This window comes from Alligator mississippiensis, chromosome 2, assembly GCF_030867095.1.
Source record: "Alligator mississippiensis isolate rAllMis1 chromosome 2, rAllMis1, whole genome shotgun sequence".
Taxonomy (NCBI): domain Eukaryota; kingdom Metazoa; phylum Chordata; order Crocodylia; family Alligatoridae; genus Alligator; species Alligator mississippiensis.
In genome coordinates this window covers 202,311,573-202,334,329 of record NC_081825.1, presented here as the reverse complement: position 1 = coordinate 202,334,329, position 22,757 = coordinate 202,311,573, and the positions used below count along the sequence as shown (strand labels likewise).

Below are 22,757 nucleotides of genomic sequence, written 5' to 3'. Positions count from 1 at the left end.
CTAGGGGGGCACCTGGAGTCCCCTATGGCTGATTGCCAAACCGGGGGGGGGGTGGCACATGCTCCCCAGTGGTCCTTGAACTGGACTGGAAGTACTTCCAGTCCACTTCCAGGTTCACCGCTGAGCACATGGAGGAACCCCCCCACACTTCTGTGGGATGTTCCATCCACCCAGCATCACAGTGTTCACGAGCTGTGCTGGTACCTTGACGTATGTAGAAAAAACATTTAAAGCTGTGTCTGTGTCTGAATTGCTTATTCTCTGAATCAGCATTGAATCTTCAAATTTGGATTTGGCCAAATTGAATCAGGGATAGTGATCTGAATCAACATATCGAATCATTGTCCATGATTCGGGCCGAATCCAAATTCAAATCGAATAGGGCCCATTTCACACACCCCTAATGTACAATAAACGAGCACAAGCATGTGTAACAAAATAGTCAGATGTGGTATAGAGACATGAGAAAACGATGAAACATTCTTTAATTAGGAGGTGCTAAAGATTTTCCTTGTCCAGCACATTAATTATATTCGGAGAATGGGTGGTGTTTTAGGGTAGTCTTATTGTGAGCCACTCACTTTATCACTCTTCTATCTATGAACAATAATTTGGGCTACAGACTTGTCTGTGAGGAGCTGGGTTTTGATTGTTGTCCCTATTGCATTTTAAAATATATTTATTTTTAATCATTTTTTAACATGTGCCCAACAGGGGGAAAAAAGGTAACTCAAAAATCAAGTCAATCTATTTGTACAGGGCCCTTTTTTGTTTTTATAGGAAAAACCTCTTGTCTGAAAGTGCCTGAGGATATAACTATCCTGCAATTGAAGGGGCAATGGCAGCTTATGTAAACTAACTTGACCTAGCTTTAAATTGTTATTGGTTCAGGTACCAATATGAGAGTAGCTCATGAAAGCATGGACTTCAACACCTGCCTGGATAAATGCTTGGGAGGCTCAGGTTTGTCTACGTAAGCTGTGATTGCACATTTAGATTGCAATATAGATATACACTGAGATACAATATCAGATGTTCTTGCTTGGAAACACTGTCTGTTTTGGGCTTTAGCTCTCAAGTTCCCTCATGTTGGATAAATCCTCACTTGAAGCCAGCTTTGTGACACAAAGGGTCCCCACCACTTACACTGTCCCGACCTGCCACATGCTTCCCCTGCTGCCTGCCCGCAACACTTGCCCCTCCTCTTGTTCCCTCCAACCCCCATGTACAACACTGCCAAGTGTCTCTGCACTAAGTCCCTGGCCACCCCACATGTTCCGGTTGGATTCCACACCGCTCTGCACCTCTGCACTGGATCCAACACTGCCCCGTGCCTCCATGCTGGGTCCCTCTATGCTGGATGCCTCTACCCTAGGTCCCTCACTGCCCTGGCCCCCCACATCAGATACTTCATTGCCCCATTCCTCTGTGCTGAGTACCTAGCAGCTCCATGCTCTTCAAATGGATTCCTGCTACCTCTTCAGACTGCAGGTACTGTACCTGATACTTGATTCTAAGATGAGGCTGTGTTTTCCCTATGTTGAATTTGGAAGGGGGGGGGAGGTTGTCTTGGAATCAAGTAAATAATAGCAATACCATTACTACTACTGATTTGGTGCTATTGTAAGAAATCTTATTGTGCTTGGTTAGGTTTGAGAGATCCTCTTAAACCTGGAAAGTATTCATCAGTAAGCTTTTTAGCCTTTAAGCATGTTTACCAGTGCTGTTATTTGTTTACTACTTACTATACAGTAATGCAAGACTGGAAGAGAAGACACACAGTCACCAGATGTTTTACTTGGTTGGTTTTTTTTGTTGTTTTTTTTTGGGGGGGGGGTCCCCTTTTCAGAAGGCTAAAAGACAAAAAGGAAAGTTGAAAGTAATTTTCCTGTTTCTGACCTACCTTCCATTTTGTTTAGTTGCTAATCTGAATAGGGTGTTTGTTAGGCAGTATTTGTTCTATGTAATTATAATCCTTTCCAGGATAATGTAATTCTTATGGGTTTTTTTCTGAAATACAATTCTGCAATGACCCAGTTTTTGTATAATTAAATACAGAGCATTTTGGAAAAAGTCTTTAAACTTGTTAACTTATGGAGGAATATTAAAAATTAATTGGCCAGATACCTGGGTTTCTCCCAGGATTCAGAACAGTATTACAGGTGAATACAAAACAGTTTTTAACGTTTTTATTTATTGTTTTTTAAAGTTTGTTAGATTTTATGGATTCTTTAATATATTCTGTCTCAACAATTCTCTACTTAGAGAAACATCCTAAAATTGTGGTGAGGCTAATTTCTTGTTTGTCTAGGTTTGGTTTTTGTTTTACTGGGAGGAATTTGCTTAGATTTTCTGTAGCAAATCTTAGCTGTTTATATAGGGGAGAAATTTCAAGAAGCATACATTTTAAAAAATCTCCAAACTACATCATCGATTCATATTAATGTAAAGAAAAAGCAAAACAATTGCGCACACATATAACTTCTCTTTTATCTCCCATGAATGCCTTACCTATTGATGTAGATCAGTATTTGATACTTTCTTAGAACAGCATCCATTGAAGATGAGTTTTGTCAGTATATGTCAGTGAATGTATAGGTTCTATAAATTCAACAGATAGCAAAATTAATATGAAGTATGATTCATATCAGCTGATTGCAATTATCTTTGAACTTGCTGATTTATGGTAAAGAACCCTGAAACTACACCAAATTTCTTGCTATAAATTACTGAGTCCCGACATCCTGGTGTCATACTTTTGTCAATAATAGCAATACCCTCTGACTAGTTCATTTTTTCCACAGACTGGCCTTAAGAGATTAGCTTCCATGTTAGGGAAATTTTAAAACATTACACATTCAGTTCTGTTATTATTTAATTTAACTGTAGTGGATTTTCCACAAAGATAGGAAGTGCATATGTGCACAAGATCTGTCCAGATACTGCTTGAGCAAGTTGTAAGTCTCGACATCTCTTGTTTGAATCATTCTACAGTACTGTAGGGGTTTTAAAATGAGTTGTTATAGCAGGCTAACTATCAAAGGAAACTTTATTCTGCTCAGATTTTCAGGAGGTAGACATAGCTCTTCTTTTTCTAAATTAAGCCAGCACTCGTGATGGTGTCTCTGTCTCGTGTAACTTCACCATCTGCTTTAGTTTTACCTTCCAGCTGTCCAAGGCTGATTCAGGTGTGTTAATGGCTGCATTGACCCATAGTGTAGATTTAAGGGAATTTAACCTACCAGAAAGTTGATCACAAATCTGGAAATATTTGTTAGCTCTGTGCCGCATCTTCAAATGGTGGAGGGTATCATACTACACCTGGTACTGAAGGACTCAGCACCTGTGGGGGAAAGTATTCTGTAGGTTGAGTTGTAAAACAGAGACTCTAATAAGAGCACTATCAGTGCCTCAGATATGGTGAAGAAGAAGAAAAAACTTTGCTTTTTTTCCCCTGCTGTGCTCTCATTATCATTCTGGTGAAATATGAACCATTCATTATCCACATTTGTAATAGTTCGTCAGGCTAAAATAACCCTTGACTTTGAGTACTGGAATGTCAGGGTAGGTATATTTCTGTGTTTATATAAATTTCTAATTAAGACTTCACTTTGGGATGGAGCAGGAGAAACTAGATTAAGATGGAGAGTTCTTATTCAAAAACACATGCCTTTTACTCAAAGGAATGCAGTGTTTTCTCTTTATATTTCCTCCATTTTTTAAAATCACACTGTAAAGGGGATATAGGGCAGCTCTTCATGAACATATAAGAATCCATTTAATATTCATTTTAGTCTGTAAGGTTCCTAATGTACCTTTGACCTTTAATTCTTTCAGGCTCGTCAGACAGAGTTCTGTCTGGTGGTAATGAAGAGGAACTTGAAACAAGCTTGAGGAAGTGGAATCCTGTGACTAAACCCCAAGGAGAACTACTTAAAACAGAGGTATTTAACAAATTCATTATTTAAAACTAAATCTCTCTTATAGCAGCCCTTGCTCATACCCTTGGTCTTAGTGTTTTGCCACAATATAACTCAGGGCAGAATTTGTCCATGGGTAAATTGTATGTTTGCTAGTTGCTCTTCAAATTCAAATACTGCATATGGATTAGAATCATGAACTGGGCCTTATATGTTTCACATAGGTACCTCCGACAGACGTGTCATCAACTCTGGTGTCGCCAGTAACAAAAAAAGCTTTGGAAATCAGGCAAGATCTCTGTTTCATGTTTTCTTTGCGAATTATAACTAGCATAAATAATCTATGCATGTATTAATAAAATAATATTAGATATAGAGATAATATATTATCTTGCATTTTCTTCTCTGTAACAGGATGAGGAAGTACTGCTTGTCATGTATGCTGACAATGCTGATTTAGTAATGTTGTATATTGAGAAGTATAGATAACCACAAAACTTAAAATAAGCTATTTTATTCTGATTAACAGTGGAAGTATTCCAGTTCCTTCAAATAACCTAATTTCTCCACATGAGGAATCTTCAGAAATCAGAAGTAGGCAAGTATACTATTACTTGAAAAATGTGTCCCAAGAATTGGTTGAAATCTGCAGAATGTTTAGCTGGAAATCTTGTGATTTTTTCCACCAAATTTTGATGGTTTTAAAGGTTCCTGTCTATTGCAAATTACTCCATGATTTCTGCTTTTTGTCCTGATGAAAGGCCCTTTAAAACACTACTAATAGATACACCATAATGTTATGTTAAATATTAAACTAGTTTTACTGCACCCTTTATTTTTGGGTCTGTCTTGGTCTCCTGCTGTCTCTTTTTTTCATTGGGTAACTTGGCTATTAATATGTCGAAATAAGTGAACAAAGAACTAAATTGTCTATGGATCCTATGATCATAAATATTATCATCTGGGTAATATGTATTATTCCTCAGCAGTTATTTTGTATTTATTGAGGAACTCTTTCTCAATTTAATTTATTGTATACTTTAAGGGTTCCACAGAAAAAACTGTCAAGTAGTCTAGAGGACTTGCAGAGTGAATCCCTGGAAAAGGTTAGTTTATAAATAGTTCAAACTTTTCATATTTAATGTCAAAACTGAGAAATGTATGTTGAATATAGATATTGACTGCTTGTAGTATACTTGAGCAACCAATGCCAATACTGAATCTACAAAAAGACTTGTGACATTGTAGTTCAAAATCTTTTTCCCCACATCCAAGCTTAGAGAGAACAAAATATTTGACTTGTCTGCACCAAAACTTCCAAAAAATAAGCTGTGCAGCTAAAAAAGATGGAGCATGCAAAAGATGGAGGAAGCAAAAACTGCACTGAAGTGAAATATATTGAATGTGTAAATAAGAATGAGAATTAATCTTTCTGTGATTAGGTTAGGGGCATATGTTCTTTAAAACTGGTGCAAGGCTACTATTTGAATAAGTAATACTTTTTTTTTCTTTTTAAAAGTAAATATTTTTATGGAGTGGCCACATTAGCACTTTTACTTCCTCAAAATATTTTATTTACCTATATTTCACAGTATTGTCTCCAGATCCAGTGTCTAATGCTGTTAGTATATGGACATTCATCTCCTGCTAAATCACTGTTAATGTTTCTGTTTTATGAAATTCTACAGTGATTCATTGCTGTTGTAGATTTATCTTACCAAAAATTTATAATGCTTTTTCTGATGTAACAATGGAAACAATCATGAACACAATTAACATGTATTTCTTTTATGTATAAAATAACTTTAATTCCAGAGGTGCAAGATAACCTACCTTTAAAATTATTTTAAAATAAATTAAATTACGAAATATTGAGGCAAAGTAACTATTTCTGCCCAGGATTGTGATTACTTGTAAATATACTTATTACTTCCTGTGCTAGACATCTGATATAAATAAATGTCATTACTGAAGCTGGTGTTGCTGTTATATTATTTAAACAGGGGAAGCAATATTCTTAATACCAAGACTTAAATACATTTCAGTTAGGCTTTCAGCTTGTTGAAGTCTTTATTTCCATACAATCAAATGGATCATTTGGGGGGGGGTTTCTGAGCTATTATTTTAATTTTGCCTGAGTATTGTTGATTTTTAAAATATGCTGGGTTTGTAAAATACTAGTTGCCCATGCACATTAATGCCATTTAAATATGTAACCATATCTACAATAATATGGTCAATTCCCAAGTTTCTTCAAATTGTCTTAAAATCTTTTCTGTTCTCTTTTGAGTTTTTAGGATGACTATAACTAATTAAAATGTTTGAAATTCATTTTGCACACATTTTATTGCAGTGATACAAATGGCAAATGAATCAAGGACTAACATTTTTAGTTCCTTGTAGAATTTTAAAGGTCTATTTTCCCCTAGATGTTCTCCTCCATACCCTATTAATGTTAAAACAAAAACTATACATTATTCATGGGTAAGAATTGATCCATCAGTCTGGGGTGTGGGTTGCCAGGTCTCAGAAAAAAGGCATGTAGTTAGAAGAGAAGCTACATACAGAAAGCTGCAAATAAGTTAGTTTGAACTCCAGTTCAGCAAACCATTTATACAAGTACTTAAGATGAAGCACATGAACAATCGCAGTGAAGTCAGTGGGGTCTAAGGGCATGTCTATACATCGCCCTATGGTGACATAGTTACTAAACCATGTTACTGCACCTTTTGGAAGTACTAAAGCAAGGTGCACTAACCACCCATACTGTGCCGTGCACATGGTACATGGTTAGTTTTTGCTTCTACTTCACCTAGCGGCATGCTAAAACAGGGGAGCACGCCACTATGGTGAAGTAGCTGCCGGTCATGTGTAGACTCATGTGATCGCTACATCGCCATAGTGCAACATGTAGATATACCATAAGTATATGTATAAGTGGTTTGCTCGGTATTTGTCAGCTTGTTAATATGTTTTAAGCATATGCTTCCCCGCATTACTGAATCAAGGCCTTTATTTTTTGGTATTCTTTCCTTGAGTCCAATGAGCTAATGCTGAGGGTCCTGTCTTACTTGGAGCTACTATATTTTGCATGAAACATAAGACAGTGATACTGATTACTTGCAGGAATTAAATATCACATGGCATTTCTTTTTTTTAAATAAAAATTAGTGTAGTCAACCTGACTTAGGTTACCATTTCCATAATTACATTTCTACTCAAGTTTTTTCCACAGCTGCAGTTGACTAAGATGTTCTTCCCTTTCCATCTGCTGCTGCTATGAAATATAAGGTTGCTGTGGGTTCTCAAAAAGATGACATATCCCACTCTAAAGCAGGCAACAATGGTTTTTGGTTGAGGTGATTCCTAATCTATAGGCCTGATTCCTCTTTTGCTGAATTGTAAGGCAAAAAAAATCCACTGGCCTTAATAAAACCTAGATGGGATCTCTGTTTTGTAAAATGGTTGGACTTGAAACATTTGATTTTGAATATTTATTATTTTAATATCTGAGGAGAAAATAGACCTTTTAATATCAATATCTATAAGCAGCATTACTACCCTAGAAATCAGACTAAAACTGTTGTTTTGTGTTTTTTGTATGTGTATACTAACAATTGTCTGTTACTTTTTTCCATCAAAACTTTGAAATTACCTTCCCTGCAACTCCATAGCATGTAGACGGCAAGCCAGTAGACCCTGGTGTAGAACAAGAGGTATATTAACTGTATCTTAACTCCTTTAATATTTACCCACTATAATTGTGATTTGGTTTGGCTATTTTTTCACTTCACATCTGGTTTTCCTTCAATATTTTGTATTGTTAAAAATTTTTTTTTTAAGTAAGCGGGGGGGGAATCAGGTATTTAACAGAAAAAAAACTTAGAAAGATTCAATAGTTGGAAGGTAAAATTAAGCAGATACAAGAAAGAATTTTTAAGAGTAAACGTTAAAAAAATTATACTAATTATCCACTGGATCAATTTGCTAAGGGATGCAGTGGATTCTATACCATATGAAATATTTGGATCAAGAATGGGTGTCCTCCTCCTATAGTTTAAACTACAGTTTTTGATTTGATTCAGAAATTAAGTAAAGTTCTCTGGATTTTGTTATGTGAACTAGATTAAAACCAGAAAAGACTATTGTCATAAAGTCATATGAAAACAGGAAACCTGTTAAGACCTTGCTGTCTAGTATATGCTCAATCCTGTTGTACACAAGCCTGATCCAGCTCCTGTGATTACAAGCTACAGTAAAAAATCTCATTTATTTCAATGTGAATTGAATCTGACTTTTAAAAAAATTACGTGAATCAGGAGTTTATATTTCTTACCCTCACTGGTTCATCAAAGAAGTGGAGGCATTAAAAAAAACCCAGAAAACAAATATTGGTTATTATGTAAAGCTTTTACATATTAAACATTTTAATTTTTTTAATTAGATTACAAGTTAGCAGTGTGGTACATCTCTGCATTTCCCATGTTTTTTTACTAGCCATAGTTGCAATTGAAACTGAACATGCACAGGTAAATGTTGGGTTTCTGAATAAGGGCTACATGGTAGATTTCTGTGGAGTGAATGTTTTACTTTCTTTCTTCCCATACGTACCTTTCCTTGTTACTGTTATTTCAGATAATGCTCAGATAAAATTTCTCAAAAGAGCCTATTTACTCAATTTACTCAACTTCTATGGAGTATATGGCCATGTCCAGTGTGGCGGCCTCTCATCCTTTCATTTGGATTAAACCCTGATCAAGAAGGGATATGCACATTCTAGTCAGGTTTAGCCCCCACTAGGATAATATTTCAAAGCTGGCAGCAGCAAATACACCTGGGAAGCATATACTTCAGATTGAAAGTAGTCTCATTAGGCTCAAAACTACCAGATTCACATCACAAAGGCAGGTTTTTGAAAGTGCATCTGTAGGGGGTTTTTAATGTACCCATTATACACATTTAAAGAGTTTGGGCTAACAAAATAGATGATTGTTTACTTTAGGGAAATACAAGATATTTCTATGCTTAGGATAGCATGTATAACAAAAATATAAGTGCTTCCTTTTAGACCAATACATAGAACGTTGAGCCTTTGGGAGACTTATCCTGTGAACTACCAGGCATAAACTCTGCCACCTTTAGTGTCCCACTGACTTGAATGATGATATGCACAATAATAAGCACTTGTGGCTGAGAGCAATTCTAGACTGGTCTCTAGTTTAGTATGAAAGAAGCAAAAGCTCTGTAGAATAGTTAGTGTATTTTAAACAGCCATTCTAAACAGACTAGATCTAAAGTATAGTTTTGTTCTTACGTTTCCCTCTAAAAGTTATATTAAAACTATTAGTAGTGGGAAAAAAATATTTCCTATAGGTTCATATAAGGTATATTAAACAGATAGGGAAATTAATTTAACTGCATGTAGTTATTTAGCTATAGTTTTATAAAAATACATATTTTTATTAGTACCACCACACAGAGCCCCAATACACATTACGTTTTTGTAGCAATGAATGTGTTAATTCCAGGGTCTCATCCCTGCCCCAGTGCAGTCCCACAAAAATAGCAAGGGTGCTAAAAGCAGCTGATTTTTGGCCCTGGCTCTGGGATCACGATCCTTGGCTGCTCCTACACTGGCAAGTAGAAAAGGCACGTTTGAGATCTAATCCCTGATCCCAACATCATGCCTCAGAGGTGCAGTTGTTGAGATCAGGACTCAGATTCCATGGTGCCTTTTAAATGATAGTGTTCCAGGGACCTGAGAAACCAAATGTTTCTGGGAATCACATTATTCATGTGTAGAGAGGGAGCAAAGGCAAGAAATGGGGAGAATGGGGGACAGCATTAGAAAAACTAAATGGAAAAAAGGAGCAGAGCTCAGGCAAATAGAAAATAGCGAGTGGGATTTTTGGCCCCGCTACTGTCAGTGAGGTTCTGCCAAGACATCAGTGGGGCCAAACTTTCACATATTGGAACATATTGGGGGAAGAATGAAAGAAGGGTAAAGAAGAAAGTGCTAATGATGAAACAAGCACAATATGCTGAACAGTATTTAACATATTAACATTATGTATCTACTTACTAACTTGGTCTACCTTTGGGCAAGGGGGATTCTATTCCTTATACAAGATGCAAGCATTGGTTCAGCTAGAAAGAAAAATTGCTTGTTTGTTTTAACTTTAAAAGTTAGAAAGAAACACAGATTCAGATTTTAAACACTTTTTGTGAATTCCAAATGTTTTTAACTATCCCTTAAATTAATATAGTGTACATATTCCAAATATTATAGCTTTTCTTTTTCTTTATGAAAAAAACAGAATAAGCCACATGTGAAAAGTAGCAAATATCAGACCTTACCTGGGAAGCTGTTTCGACCCACACCTAATGGAGATCATGGAGTTTACAATACATCCACTTCCCCAAATGTACTTGGAACGAACGATAATGAGGATAGCAGCACAATGAGCCTGAGTAAGTATTCAGACTTCCCTGAGAAGGGAGATGGAATAATTGTGTATAATCATTGTGGCACCAGCTAAATTGGTAGTTTTAACCCTTTTAGCCTCAAGGCATCTCTCCAATCTTTTTTGAGTGTAGATCTTCTCTGCCTCTTGTGGGCTAAGATCAAGTATAGCTCATAGATTCTCTACTGGGCACCCACAACATTCAGAAGAATTTATAGAGGGGTGCCTTGAGGCTAAAAAGGTTGAAAACCAGTGGCCTAGTCAATGGAAATGGAACTGCTTGCTTCAGGCAAAACTCTTGATCGTCTGTACCATTATCGGTATAACTCATGGATATCTATAAGAAAAAAATATTTTGTAGAGGCAGAAAAGACCCAGTAGATTTAAAAACTGACATAAATTATGCTTTCATTTCCTTTCAAGTTGTTTGTTTTCATAGTAATGCACTTTGTGTATTAAAGTACCACGGTAAGCATATGGTGGGCATGTATACATGAGACACCACTATGCAGTGATTATTGTGCATTTATTTAGTACCTGTATAATCAAGTGCTAAATAAATACACAGTAACCAGAGTTACGGCTCAGTAGCACCAGTGAACACCATTTTAGTGATGCTACTGTGCAGTAGCCTAATAGTACTGCGCAGCAGCGTATTAGCACTGTTTGTGCTGGGACACACTACTGCACAATATTATTCGGCTACTGTGCAGTTAACATCTCAAGTAGACATGTCCGCTGGCATTCAGAGAGGGCTTTAAGGCAAGGTAAGTTAAGTGCCTCACAGTCCTCTGTTCCTTTGAAAATCTACCTATCTTTAATCAGTTAAGTCCCTATTCCATCATTTGAAAAAATATATTATCCCCACGGTGGAGCAAGATACCTTTCAGAATTCCCATGAGAAAAGTTCAGTAAGGTGACATGATTCTTACATTTTTAAACAACCCTAGTTAATATGCATTAGTGCATTATTGCACAAAGCTGCCAGAGCTAAAAGGAAGCATTTCAGATGTAAAATTTTAGTTTGAATACAAAAAGGTGTCCCTCATGATCACATTTTCATGTTTCAGTGAGTCTCTGCACTGTACTGTGAGGCCTATATTAGTTTTGCTCATACCTGAAGGATGGTGGTACTAGAATTAGTAGTTTTAGGAAGATTGTTGTTGTGTTTCTAAAAGATCATGACCCCATAAATGTACTGCATTGAAAGAGTAAATATTTGTGTTAAAATGTTTCAAGTGTCCTCTAAAATTATTAAAATAATTATGACTTGCTAATTTTTTTTTCAATTATTCCCAGTCAGCAAAACAGTTAGCATGGGTTAGCAGCATGTTCATTGATCAAGGCTTATTTTCTTTAAATAAATATTTATTGTGTAGTTGCCTTTGGGTTTTTTGTTTGTTTTTAGTCATTGCATCTTTCATTTCCACATTTAAAAAAAATCCCATGTAGATTTGGAGTTTGTTCCTTTTGAATTTTTTTTTTAATCTGGAACTGTACACTTAATTGTCATCATGTTAAAATTGACTGGAAAGATGTAAATATATATTAATTCATAAAAAAGGTCATCATTATCTATTTTCATATAGACAACTTGCTTAGAGCTTTTCTGGGTTCTTCACATGCCAGTTTTAAAGCTGATCCAGCTGTATTTGTACTGTAACTTTGCTTCCTATCATTTTTCTGTCTTCGATGCTTTGTTCATTTCTTTGCTTTTCTATAACTTTATTTTGCTGGTATTTTCCATCATCTTTGCTTCTTCATCTGGCTTTCTGCTATTTGGAATGACTGAAGATCGCATCAGGAGTGTCAGTGCACCAGTATTAGGTATTGTATCCAATCAAGATACAACTATATCCTCACTGTGAATTTAATTTCTTTGCTTTCTCTCTTTTTATTACTATTTAAAAATATTACTTGCAGCTGGGGCATCCCAATCAAACTGCTGGATGACATCATTGTCCTCATTAAGCTTCCATTGCAAGAGTAAAGTTCCCATTAAATTTAAGAGAGGCATGTTAGATCAGTGATGAGAACTTTTGAAAAATCCTATTTTAATAAAACACAAATTGCTAATAAATCCCTGAAACAAAGGTTGTAAAATAAATTTGCCTTTTAATTGTTTTGTTTAATCAGCTGTTCTTGTGACAGCCCCATGGTTCAGAACCCCACTGTAGCTGCATACACTCATTAAAATAAACTGGGAGAATTCTCTCAGTTTGTTCTCCTGGTACAGAAACTTAACAAGAGCCGCATGTACAGACATTTGACTATTGAGGCCCTGAAGAATAGAGAGCTTGAAGTGCTGACACTTTGCAGCCACAGGGAGAGAGAGAGAAGTCCTGTGTATACATCTCAGCATGTTCTGCAAGCTCCCTTACTCTGCCTGTGACAAAGTGCATAGAGCAGCCCTGATTGGCTGACCCAGACTGCCCATGGTCATCCTGTTTCTCTACAGTACAATGTGGAGATTGTGAAAGGGGCATAAGGCATGTTCTGCTCTCTGCTGGGACAGCAAAATCCAGCAAGTGAAACACTGTCTGCCTGGGAGGGGAGGGTGGATGATGAAGGATGTTGTTCTCTTTTGAGAGAAGCTACAACATGTACAGGCATTCATTCCCCCAGGAGAAGTTGTGCAAGGAGTGATTTAAACCTGGTTGCTACCAGGTTATTTTTCTCCTGGAGTGGCCATTTTTACTCTAAGTGAAAAGGGCTGAACATCTGTACGCTCATGGTGTCTCATGGGAGAGTAGCAATTCTCCCAGAAGAAACTATCTGTCTGTACAAGGATGTCACTCTACAAATATAAAACAGTAATTAGCTCCCTTCCCAATTAGCTTATAACAAAAAATTGCTTTCCTGTGCTTGAGCTCTCACTGATTCCACCATGACTTCCATCCGCAGGGAATGGAATCTTTCATTCAAAATCCACAGTGTAAATCTCAGAGGGGAATTGTGCCCTTAGTTCAGAAGTGCAAGTGAATGTCTGAGTGCAAGTAGTAGTGCAAGTTTGAGAGTCTTACCAAAGTGATTTGAGAAGTACATCAAAGTAAGCATTAACTGTACATAGAAACACACTCCCAAGTAGGGATTAGTCCCAGTATCTACACAAGTTGCTCGATCGCTTCCCTATCTAGGAAGGATCTAGAGAAGAATACAAGGGTTAACTGCAACAAATATCGGTCCTGGTTTACTCTCTTCTTTTGTTGTGGTATTTCAAGGATCAAGGGCAAGTAAGTTTAGTATTTAGTATGCAGTCTAGTATCTCCTGGTTTCACTAATCTACAAGGATTCTCTGTTATGCAGCTTTTCTGTGGTATGTCTTGGTTTCTTATAGCATTTGACAAATCAGGATGTCATAGTTATCGTAACAGGCCAAATTTTGACTGGCATTGTTCCATTTTTTCATCTCAGCTTCACACATTAGTGTCACCTAGAATAACATTATTATAATTGGAGAGAATTAGAGATGGTTTGAATGCACTTGGTCAAATCTGATTTTTCTTCCATCGGTCCAATCAGCGTGTGAAGACACATGGCACATTTAGGGTAAAAATGAAGCAGACACCCGTTGTACAGCCTTATACTTGCTTATGTCACTTGACCTCCATTGTAATGTTTCCTCAACAAAAAAATGGAGTAACTATACTCTGACATACATGTTGTATCACTGCCTCAAGTCAAATTTAGTGACTAACCAAGGGTAGCTGTTTACTCTCCATCCACTTATAGGCAAGGCTCTATGGGCATTTTCAAATGTGCTCTGCAGGTTGAGGGGAGGGATGCACTCTAATTAAAGCATCTTGTGTATCAGCATCCCTATGTTTCAAAATAGCTGCAGGGGTGCTTATTTAAAGCTCATTGAACAAGCTGTAGTTAAAGTACCCCCACCACCATTTTGACGTGTAGGAATGCTGATAAATGAGACACAGGGGCTGGCTGGAGAATAGTTATTACCATGCTCCAGCAGTCTTGATCAAGTCTGCTCTGATGCGCTATAAATAGAGCTCATTGGATCACCCTCCCAGCTCATGTACAGGCACCCTGGCTAAGTACAGGCAGTCAAAAAGGCCAAGACTGAATTTATTCAGTCTCTGCAGGTTAGTCTAAGCTGCAGAGATTAAAATGAAACAGAAGTGAACAGACATTTTCCTTTGATTCAGGTAATGCAGCCACATGCCTGCAGTGGCTCAGGCCAGAAGCCGGGAGGCACTAGAGCACAGGTCTCTGGCATGTAGCCAGCATCAACTGTGTGTTTGCTTCCTCTTCCTGCTGCCCCCAAAGTCTGTGGGATTTTCAGTCCAAAATCACAACAGCCAAACTCTGCAGGGTTGCTCATCACTTCCTCTTCCTGCTTCTAGGTGCCTCTGGGCTTTGTAGTCCACAGTCACAGCCAGCAGTAAGTTTGACCAGGGGAAGGGGTGTTTAACCCCCCTGCCTGGCTCTGCCCCCTGGGTTTGCCTGGGGGGCAGTCCCCCCACTGCATACTGGGCTGCATCACCAGCAGGTTTGCCTCTGCCACCCCCTTGTCAGCCTGCCACCACTGCTCAAGCTAGGGAGCAGAGGGGTGGGGCCAACCCTGCTTGCTGGCGTAGACAGCAGAGGGCTGCAAAACATGCTGGGATGCTGGGGGACTGTGATTTTTAACTTGAACCAGAAAGGGGTCTGGGACAGAAGTTTCATAGGTCAGTTTGACCCAAATCAGTCAAGTCTGATACTACATTCAATCAGGTTTATCTTAAGCCAGTTTCAGCCGTTTTGAAACTGGTTTATGTGCACTGAGCTTCTGTTCTGTTACAGATTTAAACCAGTTTCTGATCACTTAAACCAGTTTATATGTAACTTCTGTCCCTGGCCCCTGTGATAGCAGCTTCCAGTCCGCTACTAAAGTGGCTGGCTGTGCTGGATCCCAGTATAACTTACACTGATATGGAAAACTGATGAAAATTACACCTGTGTATACATTGCGTCTGCATACAAAGTAACATATTGGCCACAGATGGGATTTACAGGAGATCAGCCAGATGTGCTGCCCTTTTTAAGACTAAATATTAGGCCTACGTGAAGCGGCTAGTATTCGCTTCAGATTCAGATTCAGCCAGTTCAGATGTGAGTGATTCGATTCTGTGATTCAAATCACTGTTCTGAATCACGTCAGACAAAATAAATTTGGAGGTTTGGCTGCCACCAAATCTCCAAATCAAACAGGCCCCATCCCCCCACCCACCCTCCCAGCTCCGTCAATGGCTGCCCTGCCGGGCTGCAGTGTCTTGGCAATTTAAAAAAAAAAAAAAAAAAAAAGCACCCTATGCTCACTGGCTCCTGCCAGGCAGGGTGTGACCCCCACTGCCCCGCGCTGTGTGGGGGGGACTCTGCCACGAGCCTCCATCCCTCGCCCGTTCTCCCAGCCCTGTCAATACTGCCCCGTCCAGCCCTAGTGTCCTGGTTCCTAAAAAAAAAAAAAGAGAGAGAAAGCCCCACACTCACCAGCTCCTGCCAGGCAGGGGGGTGATCCCTGCTGCCCCCCACTGCCCCATGCTGCATGGGGAGGCTCTTCCACAAGGACCCAGAGGCCCTGAAGGCCACTGCAGCAACCAGTGAGTGAGGGGCTTTTTTTTTTTAAGTGCCAGGATGCTGGGGCTGGGTGGGGCAGCCATTGGTGGGGCTGGGAAAGTGGGTGGGGGTCAGGGGGCACTCAGGGGGTCTGGGGGAGCAGGCAGGAGATGGGGCCTGGCAGGGGTCCCCCATGATCATCTCCCACCTCCTCCAGCCCCCTTCCCCCACCCCCTATATGCATGGAGTCCAGGTCCAGCTCCTTGCAGCAGTGAGTGGGGACTGCCCAAATTGCTGAATCTCTGAATATCCTCCAAATCTTTTTCAGAATTGATTCGGAAACTTGGGATTCATTCGAACCTTTTATTGGTCTCCAGATTTGGATTTGGAGATTTGGCTACCGAATCAGGCCAAATCTCCTCTGAATCAAATCAGCAACCAAAGATTTGCACAGTCTTACTAAATATGGTAAAGCAATATGGAGCCACAATATGGCCCTCACCCCCTTCTCACATCCTAGATATCTGACCTGGCCATCTGCCACATGGAGGCAGCCATGTCTTATGTCTAATATTGTTTAGTGTATGACAGAAGTCAATACCACTAGTTGTTTCTTTACAAATCAGTGATATTGATGTGGCACAAGTTTAGTTTTTTTAAGGACATGTTATGTTCTACTCCAGTGAAATAATGTAAATACAGTTATATAATTGAGAGAATTGCCACTGTATTTTAAGAACTAGGATTCTTTGAATTAGTTCAAAGGTAGCTTTTATGGATGAAGCTCTCTGGGATTCCATTCAGTTTTTGCTCAGTGTTTCTTGGGCATCCTGCTTTGACAGTCTGTCTCTGGTTGTATGGCTAGCATGTATTCTTACCTTCTGCACAGTGGCATTTGTTTAGTATGAGTCCACTTTTAAAGCTAACTCAGCTTTAGTATTTGTTAATTATTGCCTTCCAGATAATTATTCTGAAGCTATCTTGTGTTTTTATTGTATTATCTCAAGCGTATCCCATGTATTTGTTTTAACCTTAGGAGAAATGGAGAATGAAGATGGTACAATAGCTTCAGACGATCTTTCACCCCTCTGTTCTGGAACAGACACAGGTCCACAGTCTTCATTATCTCCAGACTGTAAAAGGAACCCAAAAGGCATCAAGAAAATCTGGGGAAAGTAAGATCTTGTACACTCTTTATCAATGTTCAATTATCAAACCTCCTGTGTTCATGTGTTTCTGATGTTTTCACACACATACGGAGAGAGAATAAATTACAGTACTACTAAAAGAGCCAAAATGCTATAACAAGAAATTCAGAAGTCCTCTGATTTCTTCCTGTAAAGCGTGTTAATATAGAAGCCAAAAATGCAATTGCTTTTATCTTTGTCACAAGTCCTCTACTTCTGCAAATAAAAGTTTGGACTTGACCCTGGGCCATCATAGGTATTTGTCTACTTTAAGTGATGAATAATTTAATAGTCATGGTTGAGTTATCAGGGTACAGTCTCAGAACTGAGCAGCATAACTTACACATCTCTTGGCTTTCTGTTTGGTATAAAAGTCTTATTCTCAACCTTTTACATCAGGGGTCAGCAGCCTATGGCCTGTGGGCCAGATCCAGCCCATGAATGTGGGCCTTTGTCAGCATTCAGCAGCAGAGGGCTTTGGCTGTGGGCACTCTCCCCATGCTGCCACAGAGAGAAATGTTGGTTGCGGGCACTCCCCCAAGGCTGTTGCAGGAAGAAGCACTGGCAGTACTCGGGCCCCAGTGCCAGCCCACCTGCCTCTGACCTGGGGTGGGTCATTCTGATAATAATAAACCTAATACCTAAATTACATTTTTTTCTTAAAATGCAAAATTTAGCAAGTAAAAATATGTCAATATAGGAGCAAGGTTTTCTCTCTCTGGCATCTATGTTGTGGAATTATTGGAGGACCATTGCACCTTCTAGTGTCGTGACATTTTCTGGATGAAATGGAAATGTTGCATGTTGCACTCTAACATTTGATGCCTTGGTGTTCTGCTCTCTGAAAAGAATAAGAAGAACTCAGTCGGGTAACTTCCCTGCAGATGATCTGGGCTTGGCTGAGTTCCGTAGAGGAGGTCTCCGTGCGACAGCTGGACCTCGACTATCAAGATCAAAAGAAACAAAGGGGCAGAAGAGGTAACACATTTTTTACTTGATGTGCATATTTTGTAGTATAATGTTGTCTTGTTAAATTGTTTGGACAGTGAAACACTCCTGTTCTGAAGTACTGTATTTTCTTTCACACAACATTCACCTCTTTTCCCAAAAATCAGCCTCCCCCCACGCACAAACACACCAAATTGGGGTGCATGTATTAAGCTGATTTTGTGCCTGGGATAGAAGTATCCTGCTTTGCTTCTTGCTCCACAGTTGCACTGCTGTTCAGGCAACAAAAGGAGTCAGTTGACTCCCTCAGTAATTCAGTGTTCTTCACTACAGAGGTGTTAACAATTGTCTCTCTTTCTTAATAGTCTAGAGGTTCCATCAGTTAACCTAACCTTTCTTTGGACAATTTTAGCTGCTTCTCATCTCTCTACCCCTATTTCACAGCCTTAGAGATTAGCTTTTCTTCAGAATCATAGGTCTACCCAGAGAGGCCAGTCCTCAGTAGCAGCTAGGGTCTCAGCTTTCATTAAGCAGGAAATGGAGGGTGATTCATCTGAAGCTTAGGCTCCATCCCTGCTCTGTTCAGCCATAAGTCTAGAAAAAATCGTTTTTACTTCATTCTGTCTTTCAAACACAGGTGTGTGTTGCATGTGGGAAAATGCAGCCTATTTTGCTCAGTGTGCTTAACTACAAGTAAGCTTGCACTGTAGCTGAAGTATGTTTCTCTTCCAGAAGATTCCCTTTTTCTTCCCAAAAAGTGGTGAAGGAGCTTGCCTCTACTCCTTCCTCCAATTACATGGAATAATGGAACTATTGATTGAAAGATCTGGGAGGCTATAAATGCCCTTGTATAGCAAACCCTTCTAAAAGTCAGTAGAATATTACACTTATAAAAGCCAGTAGAGTATTAATTTAAAACTGTAGAGCAGCCCCTCCCCCTCCCCCCCACACAAACATCCCAGCTTAGCCTTGCCTCTAGATGCCTGTCTAAATAGAAAGATCTTACAGTGCTTCCAGAAGATGTCCAGGCCTGGGCTCTGGTGGACCTCACGGGAAGGAAGTCCAGAGTGACTGCCAAGAATGACATACCACATGTTTCTGGCACGCAAACTTGGCACATTGGTGCTTAAGGAGGTTGTTTTTGGCTGACCTTAGGGTTCACTATGGAACATGAAGGAGACATGTCCATTAGGTACATCGGGTCCGAGTAATTTAGGACCTTATAAGTCAAAACCAGCACCTTGAATTGCACTAAAAATGCTATTGGGGGCCAGTAAAGATGCTGGAGCACTGGATTTATGTGCTCCTGATTACCCACTCCCATCGAAAGGTGGGCCAACTCATTCTGCACCAGCTGCAGGTTCTGGACTGTCTTCAAGGGCAGCCCCATGTACAGCACATTGCAGTAATCTACTGTCAAGTCATGAATGATGGTGGCCAGATCCAAGTCTGAAAGAAAGGATCACAGACTTCTCATCAGAGGGAGTTGGTGAAAGCCACTCCTAGCCAATGAAATTAGATTTGTAAATTGAGGGAATATATTTTATTAGATGACTACTTAAGTTTGAAAAACTTGGAGACAAGCTTCCAGGTTTCAGTTGCCCATCATCAGGTCTGAGAAAGTAATAGTCACATTCCATGATACGTGTAGGTTGGAAAAACTGCTTTATTTTAACCCAAATATATTAATGGATTTGACCATTTGAAAGGGAAGTGAGTTACTCTGCACCAAGATATTCTGATATCCGATCACTTGTGCTATAAAGAAAAATTAACAGTGATGGGTGAGAGGTAAATTATAACAGGCCATAAAATCAATGTTACCAGTAAGTCAGTGATTTTTAAATCTCTCTCATATCCCTGGACCTTAACAACTACAACACCATCCCTATTACATACCAAGCTAAAGATTTCTTTCGCAGTAGACTTTTCACAGTAGCCTGATTTTTCATAGTAAACTTGTGCTTTTCAGTGACACCAATGCACCCTTTGCCCAATGGAGTACTGAAAGGGTTTGCAACTGGCTTGAGGACTTTGGTCTTGGTCAATATGTTATTTTTGCCCGGCAGTGGGTGAGCTCTGGCCACACACTTTTAACGGCAACACCTCAGGACATGGAAAAGGTAAGCAATCTAGACTTGCTTCTGTCAGTCAGGTGTGAACGGTTAATTTTGTACCATTGCTTACCTTCAAAATCCAGCTCAAAATACAATAGCTAATGCAAAATGGTGTTTAGTCTCTTGTAGTAAAACTTAAAATCAGTGTTTCTCTGTATTGGTACCGAGATGGAAATTACCGTATACAAGACAAATTACTTATTACTGTTGTTGTTACAGGAACTAGGAATAAAGCATCCTCTGCACAGGAAGAAATTGGTTTTGGCCATAAAATCAATAAATTCAAAACAAGATGATAAGTCTGCTCAGCTGGATCATATTTGGGTGACACGTAAGTGCTGGTAGAAATGGGGGTTGGATTTTCTATGCCAGTTGCATAGTAATTAAAATGTTCCAAGTATTTTCTCTAACCTAGTGAATGAGGGATTCTCACACATATGTGTTGCAGTCAGCTGTGACAGGATTGTTTGCTTACCAAGTATGCTGGACAGCAGGGGTGGGCAAAGTCCGGTCCATGAGCCAAATCTGCCCTGCAGTGGACTCCATTTCCCAGCAGCCCCTGCCTGCATGGCTGGGGCCAGTCTCCATGGAGACCCCAGCCACAGCAGCACTGTGATAGGCAAGACTAAGGTTGCCATGGAAACCGGCCCCCGCTGTGCTGGCAAGGCTCAGGGCAGGGCAGGGGGCTGCTCCAGAGCCCTGGGATTTTGCAGCAGGGGCAGCGTGGTCCCAGCAACCCCTTCCCGTGATCTGCAACCTGCATGTTCAGGGCAGGGGCGTGCAAGCAGCGGATCGCGGCTGTGCCCTGACTGAGGACCACGCTGTCACTGTTGCAAGGAGCTAGGGCATAGCCATGATCCATTGCCTGCACATCCCTGTCTGGAGCACGTACGCTGCAAATCACAGCTCTGCCCTGGCTTCTTGCAGCAGTGACAGAGTGGTCCTAAGCTGGGGCAGAGTTACAATCCGCTGCCTGCACCTCCTTGCCCCAAGCATGCAGGCTGCAGATCGTGGCTCTGCCCTGACCCCAGACCAAACTGTCCCCACCACAAGATCCCAGGACTCCCCTGCACTGCCCTGCCAGTGCGGCTAGGGTTCGTCTCCATGGCAACCCCAGCCTTGTGCTATCACAGTGCAGCTGTGGCTGGGATCTCCATGGAGACTGGCCCCAGCCATGTGGGAAAGGGTTGCTGGAAAATGGAGTTTGCTGCTGGCCAGCTCCACCATTTTGCCCACCCCTGCTGTACAAAGTTGTCAGTTGGAAGATATACTTAGCAGGGTATTTTAACTGTGCGCATAGCACAGGCTGTTGCAGAGTGTGAGATGCTCAAACTAACTTTAAACCAAGTAGGTCAGATACCAGAAGTAGTTTAGCCAGGATCAGCATGGTCTAATTTACCCTTCTTGGCAGTTTTATTTAGCCTACGCTGTAGTCCATCCAGCTGTGGCTAGAGTGCTTCTCTTACTTGAGCAAGGGTGGGTATCCATGTGCTTAACTGCCATGTTCAGTGTAGGCATACATTTTCATGTTTATTTTGTAAAACTTTTACTTTTTTAAACAAATACAAATTTTCTATTCAAAGTTCACTTGTTTATTCATTCCTCTAGAAATAGACTGTGCTGTAGAAGCCACATGTCCAGCACATGCTACCTTCTAAAGCAGAGGTGCTCAATCCCTGGCCTGTGAGCCAGATCTGGCCCATGGAGCCATGTCATCCAGCCCTGGACAGTTCCCTGTGGGTCCAGATATTTGGCAGTGGGGGTTTAGTGGCACTGTTAATTGTTGCTCCCGTTGCCAGATTTCCAGACCAGTGAGGAGCCCCAGAGGTCAGATAATGTGGCCTTGTATGCTAGATCACTCCAGTACATGACTGGATCCAAGTGTGCAGGATGGGGTCAGGTCAGGCCAGGCTGGCACATGAGGTTGGGTTGGATTGGCCTGGAGCGCAGCTGGGTTTGGCCCCCAGGGGTTGCATCTATAGACCAACCTCACGTAGAAGCTGGACTGCAGACCGACTCTGCACCATTCATCTGGCCTGCAGGGCCAGAAGTTTGAGCAACACTGTTCTAAAGCATTTCTGGAATCACTTATAGGGCCTGGTGGGAGCTGCCTTCAGAAAGAAAGATGTCTGAAAGGGATGTGAAAAAGAATAGATAAGATTGTATGAGGCTTTTGGAGGTACTGGGGGACTCCTGTGTATATGTACAGAGATGAAAGATTGGTCTTTAAGGTCATGTATAGGACTGAAGAGATTTCCTAAAGGTGGATTTGTTTTCTTTGCTATTTTTATATCTGCAGGATGGCTTGATGATATTGGCTTACCTCAGTACAAAGATCAGTTTCATGAATCCAGAGTGGATGGGAGAATGCTTCAGTACTTAACTGTGGTAAGATGGCTTGCCATAAAATCCCTTTCCTCCATTTGGACAGACTCTGAACCCTTGAATTTGCTCACATTGAGAGATGTGGACCTGGAACATCTGCAGAATGAATTTGAATAACTCTTCAGCAATTTTCGTGTTCATCTTAGGCTTATTTAAAATGGTAGAAGTAAAGATCTTTGCAAG

The 22,757-nt window shown here is 40.2% G+C and overlaps 1 protein-coding gene across 10 annotated transcripts in view; it reads left to right on the top strand.

Annotated features, from left to right (window-relative positions):
- The window catches only part of PPFIBP2 (PPFIA binding protein 2), a 208,705-nt gene that overhangs the window by 178,254 nt on the left and 7,694 nt on the right, over window positions 1-22,757 (top strand). For all 10 annotated transcript variants that reach the window (XM_059722700.1, XM_019476847.2, XM_059722697.1 and 7 more), the window contains 11 exons: window positions 3,838-3,944; window positions 4,145-4,209; window positions 4,450-4,518; window positions 4,966-5,026; window positions 7,595-7,636; window positions 10,238-10,391; window positions 16,974-17,112; window positions 17,974-18,102; window positions 20,045-20,195; window positions 20,409-20,520; window positions 22,489-22,577. In XM_059722700.1, the coding sequence (XP_059578683.1) occupies window positions 3,838-3,944; window positions 4,145-4,209; window positions 4,450-4,518; window positions 4,966-5,026; window positions 7,595-7,636; window positions 10,238-10,391; window positions 16,974-17,112; window positions 17,974-18,102; window positions 20,045-20,195; window positions 20,409-20,520; window positions 22,489-22,577 (1,118 nt within the window). The remainder of the gene's footprint in view (window positions 1-3,837; window positions 3,945-4,144; window positions 4,210-4,449; window positions 4,519-4,965; window positions 5,027-7,594; window positions 7,637-10,237; window positions 10,392-16,973; window positions 17,113-17,973; window positions 18,103-20,044; window positions 20,196-20,408; window positions 20,521-22,488; window positions 22,578-22,757) is intronic.